The 15022-nt window shown below is 32.0% G+C and overlaps 2 protein-coding genes across 2 annotated transcripts; both read right to left on the bottom strand.

The window, feature by feature from the left end:
• Nucleotides 1-23: 23 nt before the first annotated feature.
• Nucleotides 24-799, bottom strand: LOC132045149 (uncharacterized). Its single transcript, XM_059435688.1, has 2 exons — nucleotides 454-799; nucleotides 24-334 (listed from the first exon to the last, which is right to left on the bottom strand). Exons 1-2 carry the CDS (start codon nucleotides 797-799, stop codon nucleotides 24-26), a joined length of 657 nt encoding a protein of 218 aa, XP_059291671.1.
• A 193-nt stretch (nucleotides 800-992) lies between these two features.
• LOC132045148 (uncharacterized) lies at nucleotides 993-10697 on the bottom strand. Its single transcript, XM_059435687.1, has 3 exons — nucleotides 10271-10697; nucleotides 9932-10020; nucleotides 993-1151 (listed from the first exon to the last, which is right to left on the bottom strand). Exons 1-3 carry the CDS (start codon nucleotides 10695-10697, stop codon nucleotides 993-995), a joined length of 675 nt encoding a protein of 224 aa, XP_059291670.1.
• Nucleotides 10698-15022: the final 4325 nt, after the last annotated feature.

Genomic DNA, 15022 nt, shown 5'->3' with positions numbered 1-15022 from the left:
TGTTTACTATTTCCGAGGGCGTCTCATGAAGACTGGCTAATGTTGGTTGTATGCAGGGGATAATTAACTATGTCCAAAACCGCCGCTTTCCTATACCTACTGATCTCACTATCATATTCGTATAGATCATACATTGCCAGGGGATATTTCACCACGAAAAACACCCGTTTGCTGTCGATCAAGATTGGAAAACCATTAATAATTCCGTCCGGAGCAGAAACCACGTCGTCAAAAGTGCGGGGAACCCTCCAATTGCTGTTTGCACAATCATAAGTAGAAATGGCAACAGACTTCTCGAATATGCAAACAAGGGTAAGTAAACCTTGCGCCACTCCTAGCCATATATCGTTACCAGTCAAAACTTTACCGTAGATGGTATTGAAACGATCAATAAACTCCGGACGGTCAAAACTATAGCCTCTTCTCCGTTTGTATCAAAAGCTATAACACTACCGTCACTCCTGAGCCAATGCAGAGAGCCATGACAGTAAACAGGTGGACTACCGACGGCCAAATCACTGAAAGTATTGCTTCTCAGTTGGAATTCACGCCACAAGCCAGATTGCTCCGATAAAAGTAAGTTAAATTTGTAAAGTTGCTTAGGATTTTCAGCCAGCTTACTGATGGTTACCAATTTATATTGATCTGAACTCGAGTAATCAACAGCTAGGCCTGGATTACCAAATATCATAAAAGTTGTAGGCTCTGGGTATGGTATCAATTGGTGCGCTCCAGTTATCGGATTGAAAACACAGTAAACCTTAATTTCGTCAAAGTCAAAAGAATCAGACCCTTGCATGAGGCCAAAACTTCAACGTCATCGGGTAAAGTCATCTCACAGTGCGTGGCTGGGATAGCGTTTAAGGAGATTTTGTGGAATGTTGTTAATGAAGCATTTAATGTATAGATGAGTTGTGTAGAACAATCCATTTCATGTTGGAGCAAAGTTTGGGAATAATTAGGATCAGAAATGCAACTATTAAAATTCTTGCTTATAACTTTATAACTGCAAGCTTCAAAGGCAAGCGGGAGATGATCTCCCCAACTATTAAATCATCCTGCAGTTTCACACTCACAGATATAGCGTTGCTTCCCTCTGCTATGTTGCTGTTTCCCATGCCCTTAACTCGTTTCATTCTCTTTTTTTGAGTCTGCAAAGGAAGACATCAACGAATCATTGTTTTTATTGGTAATAAAAGAGAACATATTCTGATGGGAATGAAAGCCTAAATTTGTGTTGTCCTATGAGAAACTGCTACTACTATCGTAGTTCTCAAAGATTAGAATCTAAAACTGCAAAACTTTTGATATCACAAAATTGGTCACTTAATAAGTTTCTATTGGTTCAAAAGTCAAAATTTATTTTCTTTGAATAAATGCTTCTGTACTTCCAAAAACACATGCCAAATTCCCTTTGTATACGGACAGTCACCATGTGCTTTCAGAAGGTAAAGAAGAAAAACAGAGAAATTTATCTTGAGAAATTATTAGGTAAATAAAAGGGGAAAGAACAAGAACATACCTACTACTTGAGATCCTTCACGTAAACAAAAAATGAAGCAGATGTTTGACCATCCAAAAGTAGGAATATATATATAAGCGATAATAACAGCAGAAAAAGAAAGTTTCCATTCACCAGTCACATCCCTTCATATGAAACTATGACTGTTTGTAAGCGGTGCCTTTTTTTTTTTTTTTTTTTTTTGGGGGGGGGGGTGGGGGTTCGGCTTTGCTAAGCGTTTGGGTTATTTTTAGAGTAGGGTATTTATTTTCTTTTTAAAATTAAATGCCTATTTAGCCAAGCTACCAAAAACTGTTTTTTAGAAGCACTTTTACCAAAACGGCTTTTCAGGAAAGCACAAAAATAAAAATAAAAAAACAAAACAATTTGTGTTTGGTCATGTAACGTTTTATGAGATAATATCTCAGCTGACTCAAATATGAGTGTTTTACTCGGAAAATCACTCAAGTTTATTTTCTGCCCGAAAAATTACTCAACTATGAGTGTTTCAAGAAAGTCTCTCAACTTTATTTTTTAACCAGAAAGTCACTCAACTATTGGTGGTTCACATACAAAGTCACTCAACCTATTTTAGTGATTTTTTTAATCACATTTTGATGATTTTTATTTTAAGCCAAAATTGTAAGAAATAAACAAATACCCATTTTAATTATTTTATTTTTGACCTCCCACTTAACCCGACCCACTAAAAATATACGGACCAAGACCTTTTATTTTACCCTCACTCCCTCCTAAATCATCATACAAAACTAAAAGGAGAAATATTTACGAAACGTGACGATAGTTTTATATTTACAAAACATAACATTACAAACCCTATACAAAACATGCTTTTAAAAAAAATATATATATATTTTTTATTTTTTTTTAAATATTTTTTCGCTCAAAAATCTATGTATGAAATGTGTATATCTCGTTCAAGGCTTAAAAAATCCGCTCAAAATTGTGTGTATGAAAACAATATGAAATTTGTATCTCGCTCAAGTCTTAAAATTTCGCTCACATTTTTGTGTATAAAATTCATGTTAGATTTCTGTAAAATTCATACAACTACAACAACATTGTATACAACTTTAATACAACATTCAAGACTTAAAATAATCGCTCAAATTTTTATGTAAGAAATGTGTATATCTTACTCAAGGCTTAAAAAGTTCGCTCAAATTTTATGTATGAAGAACTTGTGAAATGTGTATATTTCGATCAAGGCTTAAACATTACGCTCAAAATTTTCTGCATGAGAATGGTATGAAATGTGTATATCTCATTTAAGACTTAGAATTTCTGTCACATTTTTTGTATATAAAGTTCATATTAGGTTTCTGAAAAATTAATACAACTACGACAATATTATAACAACTTTCATACAATATTCAAGGCTTAAAGTTTTCGCTCACAATTTTGTGTATGAAAATTATATTAAAAATTTCTCACACATACACATTTCATACATTTTTCATACAACTTTCATACACAAAAATTTGAGGTAATTTTTTAAGCCTTTGAGCAAAAAAAAAAAAATTAAAATATAAAAATTATTTTTAAAAAAAATATATTTTCCGAAAAAAAATAAAAAACAAAAAATATATGAAAATCCGTCATGTTTCATAAAATATCGTTATATTTTGTAAATAAGGAAAACTATCGTCACGTTTCTTAAATATTTCTCCTTAATATGTATATATATGTAGCTTTTCCAAATTACAATGGTGAAAACTAACAGTTTTATCGAGTTAGGTACACCAAGGTTTCTCTTAAGCAATCCAAAAGACGACGCTATTCAATATAATTCACAGCTTAGACATAGTTCAATTTATCATTTTCCTATGGTACCATTTATTCTGATTGTCTAAGGTTTAATTTAATCAAATAATCTGATCCTTGTTCATTTTTTTCATTTTCTTTATTTTTAAAAGGAATCCGATCCTTGTTTCTCTCAGTTTCACATAGACTTAGTAGCCCCCTAAATCGAGAGAGGGTGAGAGGAGGAACCATTATAATTTTATAGGATGATTTAGGAGGAAATTGGGGTAAAATAAAAGGTCTTGGTCAATATATTTTTACTGGGCTGGTCAATAAAATAATTAAAATGGGTATTTGTTTATTTCTTACAATTTTGGTTTAAATAAAAATCATCAAAATGTAATTTAAAAACCACTTAAATAGGTTGTGTGACTTTGTATGTGAAACACCATAGTCGAGTGACTTTCTAGTTAGAAAACAAAGTTAAGTAACTTTCTAAGGGCCTGTTTGGAAAGCCACCCAGGTAATTGGAATTGGATGTAATTGGGTGTAATTACACAGTAGGCCTGTTTGTTTAACCAGGTAATTACACAGTTAGGTGGGAATTGGGGGTAATTGACAGGGTGTAATTACACTCTCCAATTCTCAAGGGGTGGCTGAGAATTGGGTGTAATTACACCCTGTAATTACAAAGTTACTTTTTAGTTTATTTCTTTTTTATTTTATTTTATTTCTTTTCTTTTTTAATTTATTTTTAATTTATATTATTTAATTTATTTTTTATTTTATTTTAATTTCTTTGCTTTTCTAATTTATTTTTTTATTTCTATTAATTAATTTATTTTTTATATTTACTTTTTAATTATTTTTATTTTTTTAAAATATATTTTTCTTTTTATATTATTTATATTTCATTTCCTTTCTTTTCATTCCTAACCTTTACTTCTTGTGGTTCCATGCAATTGCTCATATTTTTTTTTTATTCATTTAGCATAACCGTATTATTATTCTAATTTTTGAAACTACATCTCTTAATATTAGAAAGAATGAGTCATTAACAAACTTGGCATATAATGAGTGACATTATTAAAGTAGAATTTTGTTATGAATGTGGTTATAAACTTATATTTTCCCTTTCTTTTGAATTATAGGAGTATATACTTATGTTACGTTGGAACTTACTTATGTAATGCTGGAATTTGACATAAGAGTATTATGTTAAACAAAATTCTTTTGGATTTTGAATTTAGGTTATATTTTCGACTTTAATTTATTTGCTTTAGTACTATTGACTTGTTATTTCACATTGCTTGTTGTTTATTTTTCACTTATAATTGATAGAATTTTTGTTAAACATTTGAATAATATTGTGGCATTATATTTATAATTTTTTTTTTTTCAAACATCAAATCCCATGATGTTCTCGTAAAAAAAGGACGCTTTTAAGTTTTATAATCAATTAAAATAAAAATATTATTAATGTGATTACAATATTAGTTACAAATATATGATTATTAATTAACATATTTTCAAGAAACAATGTGTTATTTTATAGCTAATTTAATATCATTTATAAAGGCACATATTTTTTAACTATTAATTTTAAATTCTTATAGTTAATAAGTTTTATTTTTAAATTAAACTAACTGTGTAATTACACTTGTGCAACCAAACAGCATGCTTGTAATTACACTGTAATTACATTATGACAAACAAACAGGTCATTGTAATTACAATACTGTGTAATTACTAGGTTGTGTAATTACTAGGGTAGTAATTACACCAATTCCAATTACCAGGTGGCTTTCCAAACAGACCTTAAGTGAAACACCCGTAGTCAGTGGCGGAGTTAGGAATTTTGTCAAGGGTGTTCGAATTCATATAATCTATATATTAAGGGTGCTCAATATGTAACAGATGTCTGTAATACATAATAATTGACATGTCTACACGGTATAATTTTTTGCGGCGAAGGGTGTTCGGTTGAACACCCTTGCCGGGCTGCGGCTCCACCACTGCCCGTAGTTGAGTGACTTTCTGGTTAGAAAATAAAATTGAGTGACTTTCTGAGTGAAACATCCATAATTGAGTGACCATCTGAGATATTATCTCCATTGTTTTACTATTAGAATTGTTTATACAGAAAAAATGTTTTTAATGTTTATTATGAAAGCCTTTGAAATTATGTAAAAGACTAGTAACTCATATTTTTTCTAGCAATACTTTGTTATTGCAAAGAGGGAGAGAAGGAACCAAGGAAAGGGACTGTAGAAATAACTCGTATTTATAGTTGACGGATAGTAACATCACACCTGATTTTCATTTATATTTCCTTGACGTGATGAATTTCTTTTCGATACAATCTTTTGAAATAAATATATATTTAACATGATAAAATAAATATGACATTTCTCACTTCATATCTGAAGGGTTGATTATCGATCATATTCCGAATTGCAGTACTCCCTTTGGGACATAAAAATTCCGTCCGTAATATTATACTCAGATTATAACTTTCAAAAATTAAAATGAGGTAGATTGAATCATTAGAGTGAGAAGAAAAAGAACTGTCAAAAAGTGTTGTTGGTGAATTTTGATATACTTAATTAAAATAAGTTTTTCAAGAATTAAACCTCATACGAATATACAATTCAAAGAACCAATAAATTCAAAGCATTTTTACTCTTTTTTGTTTGTTTAATTTTAGCGTCAAAATAAATACATATTTTTTCTTAAAGCACTTAGTAAAACTGGTTGAACCATGAGCCTTGAAAACCAAACAAAAGCAGAGCCTTATTCCCTGTCTATATAAGAAAGAAGAAACTGTAATATTCCGACATATTCAATTTAATATAACCAAAGCCAAATCAAATAACCAAAAAAGAAATTTATTAATCTAAACGCAAGATAAATAGTACTTTAGTAATGAACGCGTTTGCTAGTTTGCTTAGGAAAGTTGAATCAAGAAAGTTTCTTCTTTTGCTGCAGATAAGTATTTCTTTTGGTCTTTACAATTTCCATTATGGTAAAAATTGAAGCCCAGACAGAACATAGTGAAATAGCATGGCATTGAATAGTAAAACCAAAGCAGTTCTCTCTCTCTCTATTTATATATATATATACACACTAGTTTTGGAACACACGTGTGTCCCATGCATGCGCGCAATCAGTACATATCGTGTAAGTCATATTAAAATCGCATTGTAGAGCATACCAAACTTTTCAGCGGAAAAATGATGAACAATTAGCCTATTAAAATGACTTTTTTGTTGACCGACAAATGATTAGATTATTCTCTGAACCTATAAAATTTGAACAACCAAATTAAGTTTAGTAGTTAAAATGTAGAATGAGTCACAGTTTTATGCTATTAGGTGCAAACATGTCATATATTCATGTGTACGTAATATTTCCTTACAGATGATATTCTCGGTGTATGTTGCATTTCGGTTATTTGACTGGTCTGTTATGACAAGTACACTCATAGTGGACATCGATATTTTTCTTTAAAGTGCAACGTACAATTGTCTATGGGAGAAAATAATTTATTTCACCCCGAAGGAGCTTTGATGTTTGCAAAATACTGGTACTCCGATCATGAAATTTTTTTATCAAGAAGATTCATCTATAACAGTAATTGAGCAAAGATTGAACCCTCACTTGAATAGGATGTCTACAACTCACAATAACAATAACAAAAAATCTGAAATAGTAGAGCTTTACAAAACTCGAAAGGCAAAAAATAACAAATTAGTTTCCTGATCTCACCCTTCCGCCTCATGAGGACATCCAAAGTACTCACATGAGCCATTGCATCTGCAAATTTTTTACTTCATAAACGGGCAAAGCGAGTTCACCCGAAATGTTCAGCATTTTTTAGTTCGAATCCGAAAGCTTTAGTTAGTTAAGAGTGGAAGGCATTCAACCATCCCACGCTTCATCTCTATGTGGTCAAAAGAATGGCTAAAGTTATAACACGATGAACCCAAACTTGAAGTCCTCCATTCAACAACATTTATCATGATGAGAAGCAAAAGAATATGGAAAACATACTTAATTTAACAAAATGGAAGTAATCAAAGCATTTTGTGTTCTAAAAAGTGTAGTAGAACTTCTGATCAAGTTGCAGCAGTTTTGTAGCATTGACCAAAGAGGATGGAATGGAACCATCAAAGCGATTTTGCGCTAAATGGAGTCTCTGAAGATTAGAGAACAAGTTGCCTATATCGGATCTGAGACAGGGGCGGAGCCACGTTAAAATTACAGTGTATTTTCAAAGTTAAAATTATTTTATTATATATATATAGTAGATGTTGAACCCCCTGACTTCTTTGTGTATTTACCTTTTAGAATTTTTGAACCCCTAGATGAAAATCCTGGCTCCGCCACTGATCTGAGATTACCAGCAAAGTAGTTGTAAGAAATTGACATTAATTCAAGAAAGGACAAATTGTACAATGAAGAAGGTAACTCCCCTGATAGTCTATTTACTGCTACTCCAACCTCTCTCAATTGGGTCAATCGAGCTATAGAATCAGGTACTTGTCCTACTAAATTATTATACAATAAGTGCAGCTCTTGTAAAGATGCTAGATTTCCTATAGAAGCAGGATTTGTTCCTGTAAGATTGTAATTACATGGCCATGGTATTCTACCTTAGGTTGGCCAAAGAGCATTTGGACATTTTTGCATACACTGTATGTTCTTTCATGATGTCAATACTGTCTCCAAGTGATGTAAATGATCCTCCAATGATTTGCTGTAAATCAGGATATCATAAAAAAAAATACAAGAACAAAATTTTGTTTTCACTTTAATATTCATTTATAAATCATACAAGAGTATTTTCCATTGAGTGGTCAAATGATAACTAAGGCATACCTATAAATGAGAAGAGGAGTGAATCCGTTCAGCTGATGCTGCCTATATTTTTGAGAAGTATTTAACTTTTTGGTTTAAAGGCATTCACCCGCATTAAATATTTCAAGTAACTTTGGTTTACTAAGAAAATGATTAAGAATAAGCAGAGATGTTATGCAAGCAGTAGCTTTTATTTGTTTATTCATAAGACACGGTTAGACAAGTTTTAGAAGTATACTATAATTAGTTGTTCCTCAGATCCAAATTCCAGCAGAAACAAAAATGCTAGTGAGTGATTTCTTTTCATGTTGAACATGGAAGATACCAAGTATCTTGTGTAATAACTGAGGTCCGTGCAAATTAGCTTAACGCTTCCATCATACAAAATTTATTTGTTCCTATTGAGAATAGATCTTCAACACTTAAAAAGCTACAATAAATATCTGTTCGTCATTGAGTGAGCTGAATATAAGTAGGAATAAAGAAATAGGGTGGTCCTGTTATTTGTCACCATCATCACTATTGAAAAATTATTTTTCAAGGCAGAAAGGCGAGGAGAAATTCAACATCTAATGAATAAATAAAACATTCAGTAAGCCCCGTATATAATAGTCATTATCCTTTCTTTTCCCGTATATAATAGTCATTATCCTTTCTTTTCACAAAGAGTTGTCATTGACTTCAGTGTCTGGATAATCGACTCTTCTTCTTCAGTTCAACCTTATCTATCTGGAATAGCAATTTTCTAAAGAATGCTCACAAATTAAGTCATAACGAGGGTCTCGAACAGAAAATAATCATGGCGAACATAGTGAAGGGCAGAAGCCATGTCTATTACAATATTTCTTCTTCTGATTCTTCTTCTTTTGATTCTGATCAACTTCCATGTTCTTCTTCTTCTTCTTCTTCTTCAGTGGAAACACCTGGATGAGGTTATATATAAAATTTGAGAACGATTAGAAGTGATTAAGACTTGTTTCAGGTAAAAAGATAAAACCTAGAAAACACCTCTATGATATGTGTATATATATCACGTGAAAATTCGTATTCATGAAGTCAGTTTACGAGTATTTACTTCTGCCAAGTAGTAATAAATTGATGTTTGTAATGGAAGAATTGGACTAGATTGCTAATGGATAGTTCAAATAATATCTCTTTCTAAAAGCATTTTAGTTGTTAAGATGAAAGCCAGTCTTTCTGCAGAAGGAGGTGACACAAGTCATTAAATTGAAACTGAAACTGGAAGGCTAATAAAAAGAGACTGTAAAATTCTTGTGACATTTTGTAACGGAAGAATTGTTCACTTTTGTATTTGTCTTGTGACATTTTGTAATTCAACCTAGTTGTGAGCTATAACTCACTTGTCTGAAGTCAAAAATCTTGACACCCCAAAGAAGGCACAGAATATCTCTATGAAAATTGCTGATTTTCTCAGTTGGAGGTAATACGGGAGAAAATGTTTTGAAAATAGTAGACATTAAATTTGAAAGGAATAGCTAATCGTGACCTTCACTCTCAGTTAAGACATCACAAGAACAGACAAAATACAAAATTGAACTGAAACTAACTGGTACCTTCGGTAATATATCTTCTGACCTGATCTAGCTTTGCAGTTATATATAAGAAATGATGAATGTTTACTATTTTCGAGTGCGTCGCATGAACGCTGGCTAATGTTGGTTGGAAGCAATGCAGGGGATAATTAATTTTGCCCAACCCTGCAGCATTCCTATACCAATTGATCTCAGTATCATACTCGTATAGATCATGATACATTGGCAGGGGACCCTTTACCACGAAAAGCACCTGTTTGTTGTCAATCAAGACTAGAAAACCATTAATAATTTCGTCCGAACCAGAAAAGATGTTGTCCAAAGTGTGGAACCCTCCAGTTGCTGCATGCATAATCATATGCAGCAATGACAACAGACTTCTTGAATATGCAAACAAGGGTAAATAAACCTTGCGCCACTCCTAGCCATATATCGCGACCAGTCAGAATTTTACTGTAGATGATATCAAAATGATCTATAAACTCCGGACGGTCAAGAATTATAGCCTCTTCTCTCTTTGTATCAAAAGTTATAAAACTACCGTCACGTCTGAGCCAATACAGAGAATTGCGCCACTAAACAGGTGGACTACCGATGGCCAAATCACTGAAAGTATTGCTTCTCAGTTGGATTTCACGCCACAAGCTAGGTCGTTCCGATGACAATACATGAAATTTGTAAAACAAGTTGGGATTTTCAGCCAGCTTGCTGATGGTTACCAATTTGTATTGATCACAACTCGAGTAATAAACAGCTAGGCCTGGCTTACCAATCATCATAAAAGTTGTAGGTTCTGGGTATGCTATCAATTGGTGCACTCTAGTTAACAGATTGAAAACACAGTAAACCTTAATTTCATCAAAGTCAAAGAGAATCAGACCCTTGCATGAAGCCAAAACTTCAACGTCATTGTGTAAAGTCGTCCGATAGTGAGTGATTTGGATAGGGTTTAAGGAGATTTTGTGGAATTCTTTGAATAAACCATTTGATATATAGATGAGTTGTGTAGAACAATCCATTTCGCGTTGGAGCAAAGTTTGGTAAAATGTAGGATCAGAAATGACAATATTAAAATTCGTGCATACAACTTAAATTGAACTGCAAACTTCAAGGGCAATCGGGAGACGATCTCCCGGACCATAGCATCGTGCACTTCCATATGCACTAATGTGTTGTTGTGTTCCTCTGCTCTGTTGCCGTTTCTAACGCCCTTAATTCGTTTTGTTCTTTTTTCCGAGAGAAGACATCAAATGTTTAACCTAAAACGAGTCACTGTTTTTATTGGTGTTAAAAAGAACAATACATACTTTATTTGGGAAACTTCCAAATTGATTCGGAAATCCGTATGAACAATCAATGAACTAGATCTGTTGATTCTTAACGAATCTTACCATTTAAGATAACAAAACAACAATTATTACTTGCTGGGCGGAGCGTAGACGAGCGAGCGGATCCAAGGAAAGAGGGAAGCTCTGGGTAGAGTAGTCGATTACAAGTAGAAGCCTGCTTGCGTGAGAGAAGGCAGCCTCTATCGGGAAAGATGGCCCAATTTCTCTTCTTTCTTTTTTGATTTAACCTTTCTTTCTTTTTTCAGGGATTCAGAAGGCTTAAAGGTGGGAGAGAAGGAAGCTGAACCTCTAATCGACCTAGACACATAAAGTATTCTAGGCGTCGAGAGAGATTTGAGATTCCGTAGGTAACTCAGTGAGTGCTTTCTAAGAAGGGTTTTGGAAGAAGAAAATGAAATAGGAACCACCACCTTGGTCATAAAAATAATATATATTGCTCAAAATAATTATATCAAGATTAAAAGTATATGTCCGGTTAATAAATTATATTTAATCTTGTTTACGACAATCATACCTTGGTGTACTCAAGCTGGATTTGATCTTCTACGCACCAACTAAATTTTATGCACCAAATTATCTACTATATTGATAAAGAGACACACCAATAAAACAACTCATTCAATACAAATCTTTATTGAATTGAATTTGTTTCATAGTAAAGACTATATCTAAACGCAAGATTAATACGTAGTAATAATGAGTTTGCTAGTTTGCTTGGGAAAAATGAATCAAGAAAGTTTCTTGTTTTGCTCCAGACAGATACAGAGCCGGCCTTAGGGTCAAGCAACTAAGGTTGAGCTTTAGGCCCCCAAATTTGGGGGGTGCCCATTTTTTTTTGCCAATAATGGGTTAATTAATTAATGTTTTTTTTTTTTGGAAAATTATGAGTACTTTAAAGTAGAAAAGCATAATTTTTAAGATGAATATAAAAAATTACTCATTTCAAATCATTTTTCAAGTCCATTAAGACTATATACCAAATAATATGAGCATCTTGATAAAATATGCACTTCATTTATTATTTATTTGTGCAAAAGTCATAGTGGACAAGTAAAAGTGAATTGATGGAATACATTTTTTATACTATGCTCTTTCTTGACTTGTCCAGAATGTCGATCTCTTATATAACATTTATACACTCCTATATTCTCTTTCTTGCTTTTATGAATTCAAACTTAATATATATTATTATTCTCAAAAAAATCATAGGTTAAGACTACTTTTGACAAAATACATTGCACTCATTTGTATTTATTTCTTTTGTTTCAAAGAGGAGTTATTGAGCAGATAAAAGATATTTTGGAATCAAATCATTGATTTTTTTTAATCAGATTCTCTTAGTCTAAATTTTCAAGTGATTTTCAAGTGTTATTTTTATCTAATATTCGTTGTTTCTGTTAGTTTTACTTCATACTATAGATTATCTTCTTAATAAGTTATTAGAATTTAAATATGTCAACTTGAAAATATGAATCCGACTATATAGTTTAAGGCCTCTCGTCGGATGTTGGCTTTAGGCCATAAATATGTTGAGCCGCCCTTGGATAGATACTTCTTTTGATCTTTACAATTTCCTTGGAAATTTCAAGTCCTGACAGAACATAGTGAAATAGCATTGCATTGAAAAGTAAATCCAAAACAATTTTAATTTCGCTCACATTTTTTTTTGTATAAAGTTCATGTTAGGTTTCTGAGAATTAATACAACTACAACAATAGTGCATACAACTTTCATACAATATTCAAGGCTGAAAAATTTCGCTCACAATTTTGTGTATGAAAACTGTATTAAAAATTTCACTCACAATTTTGTGTATCAAAACTTTATAGAAAATTTCGCTCACATATACACACTTTATACATTTTTCATATACAAAAATTTGAGTGAACTTTTAAGCTTTGAGCAGAATTTTTAAAAAAAAATATAATTTTTAAAAACAAAAATTAATAAAAAATTTAAAAAGTGTATGAAAAATGAAGATCCGTTATATTTTGTAAATTTGTTGTTATGCTTTGTAAATAAGAAAAAATATCATTATATTTTGTAATATAGAGTCTTAACATAGTAGCGTTATGTTATTTTCATATCTATATTTAAGTAATGTAAGTTTCCATGTGCTTGTTTTTTTTTTTTTTCCAATTCAATATATCTAAACCATTAGTCTTATGAACCTACCATATAATCCCCAAAAAAGGGAAGGAAAACAAACTCGAAATAGTCTTAGTGGGCGTTTGGCCATAGATACCAAAAACAATTTATTTTTTTTGGAATTTTTGAAGTTGGAGTTGTGTTTGGCCATAGTTTTTGAAATTGTAGTTTTTGGTGAAATGTACTTGTAAAAAAGTGAAAAAAGTGATTTTTTTTTTTTTTTGAAAAATAAGTTTTTTGGGTTTTTGGTATTCCGGAATACAATTTCAAGTTGTATTCGGAATATTTATGGCCAAACACCCAAAAGTGAAAAAAAAAAATCCAGAAAAAAGTGAATAATTTTATGGGCAAACAACACCTTAATTTCAGCAAGGGGAGATAATGTATGGGATATGTAATACAAATTTCTTTATAACAACATCCGTATATAATAACACCTCTCTATAACAGCTAAGTTTTTTCGAAACGAATTTTTAATGTTATATTTTACTTCTTTATAATAATAATTTACCTATAACAGCAATAATCAACTTTATAACAATAGGCTCTTTGTATAATTACCCCATCTAACTGGAAACAAGAACCGGCCACAAAGGTACAGCTACACAATTTCAACAAAACAAAAAACAAAAAAAAATCAAAACGTTGCTAGAAAGTCATTCAACCGCCCAAGCTAGTACGCGATTAAATCTTTAATGATTTTCTGCTCATCCTCTAGGGGTAAAATCATTATTGATGTTGAAAATATCACGTATTTCTTGTGGTGTTTTCCCTGTGATTTTATCAAGAACTTGTTCGCATGCCGCATTGGACAACTCCTTATCGGCAAGATAATCAGCAGCTACTACGAGATCAAACAATTAGAGTTGTGCAATAACTTAAAGAAATTCTTGTCAAAACTCATCAACTCGTCCTTCCGAGATACCTCTCTTCGAGTGTTTCTTCAGTATTCAATCACTTTGATCATTGTATTGATTTCGATATTGATAGGCGGAGGAGTATTATTAATGGTGTAGTTTGAAGGCTGCGTTCTTGATGGTTAGTGACCTAAAAGCCATTGCCTCTTCTAATACAAACTCTTCACCGTCCCTGGTCTTTAAGGTAAAGAGCTTTTCTGAAGACATGAAAAGTATCGTGTTTTGAAGGAAAAATATTTATTTGAAATTTTTATGAATCTCAATGTTATCTACAATCTCTACTATATGTAAATAGCTGTAGCAACACTTATATTTATAATAGTACGAAACCTACTTTAACTCAAAAGGGGAAAACCTATTTCTATATAAATTTGACTATAAATGCTAATTAGACAGGGATTAAAATAACCAAATTCTAATTAATTTTAATTTCCTACTACTTTGAATTACTTTTTCAATATGTTTTAATTTCTTCAAGAGCTAATTGATTTATTTTATAGAGCATTAGAGTTTTCACTTTCCTGATTGAACTAGGAATTGTTAAAACGGAAAGAAAAAAAAAGAGACGGAGAACTCCGTTTTTCCTCAGAACTTGGGAATGATCGAGCTTAAAAGTAGCAAGTTATTAAAAAGGAGAAAACAATACTATGGAAAATTGAATGGGTTTGAGTAAAATGGGGATGTTGGGGTCGGTGGGCTTGATTAAAGAGATAATTACACACTATGTTAATTAGGGTAACAATACTATTAAAATTAACTTTTTTTTTTAAATCTTACAAAAAATGACCAACTCCCCCCTCCTCCTCCTCCTCCTCCTCCTCCTCCTGTCTCTCTCCACCCACGCCCTCTTCCCTATCTCTTCTGGGCTTGGATCCCCTCCAGTCCCCTTGGTCCAGCTTCATCCGATATTATATTTGATTTTCAACACGT

Source organism: Lycium ferocissimum, unplaced genomic scaffold (assembly GCF_029784015.1).
Source record: "Lycium ferocissimum isolate CSIRO_LF1 unplaced genomic scaffold, AGI_CSIRO_Lferr_CH_V1 ctg60, whole genome shotgun sequence".
NCBI classification, from domain to species: Eukaryota; Viridiplantae; Streptophyta; class Magnoliopsida; order Solanales; family Solanaceae; genus Lycium; species Lycium ferocissimum.
Note: the sequence above shows the minus strand (reverse complement) of the source record. Positions and strands in the feature narration are given on the sequence as shown.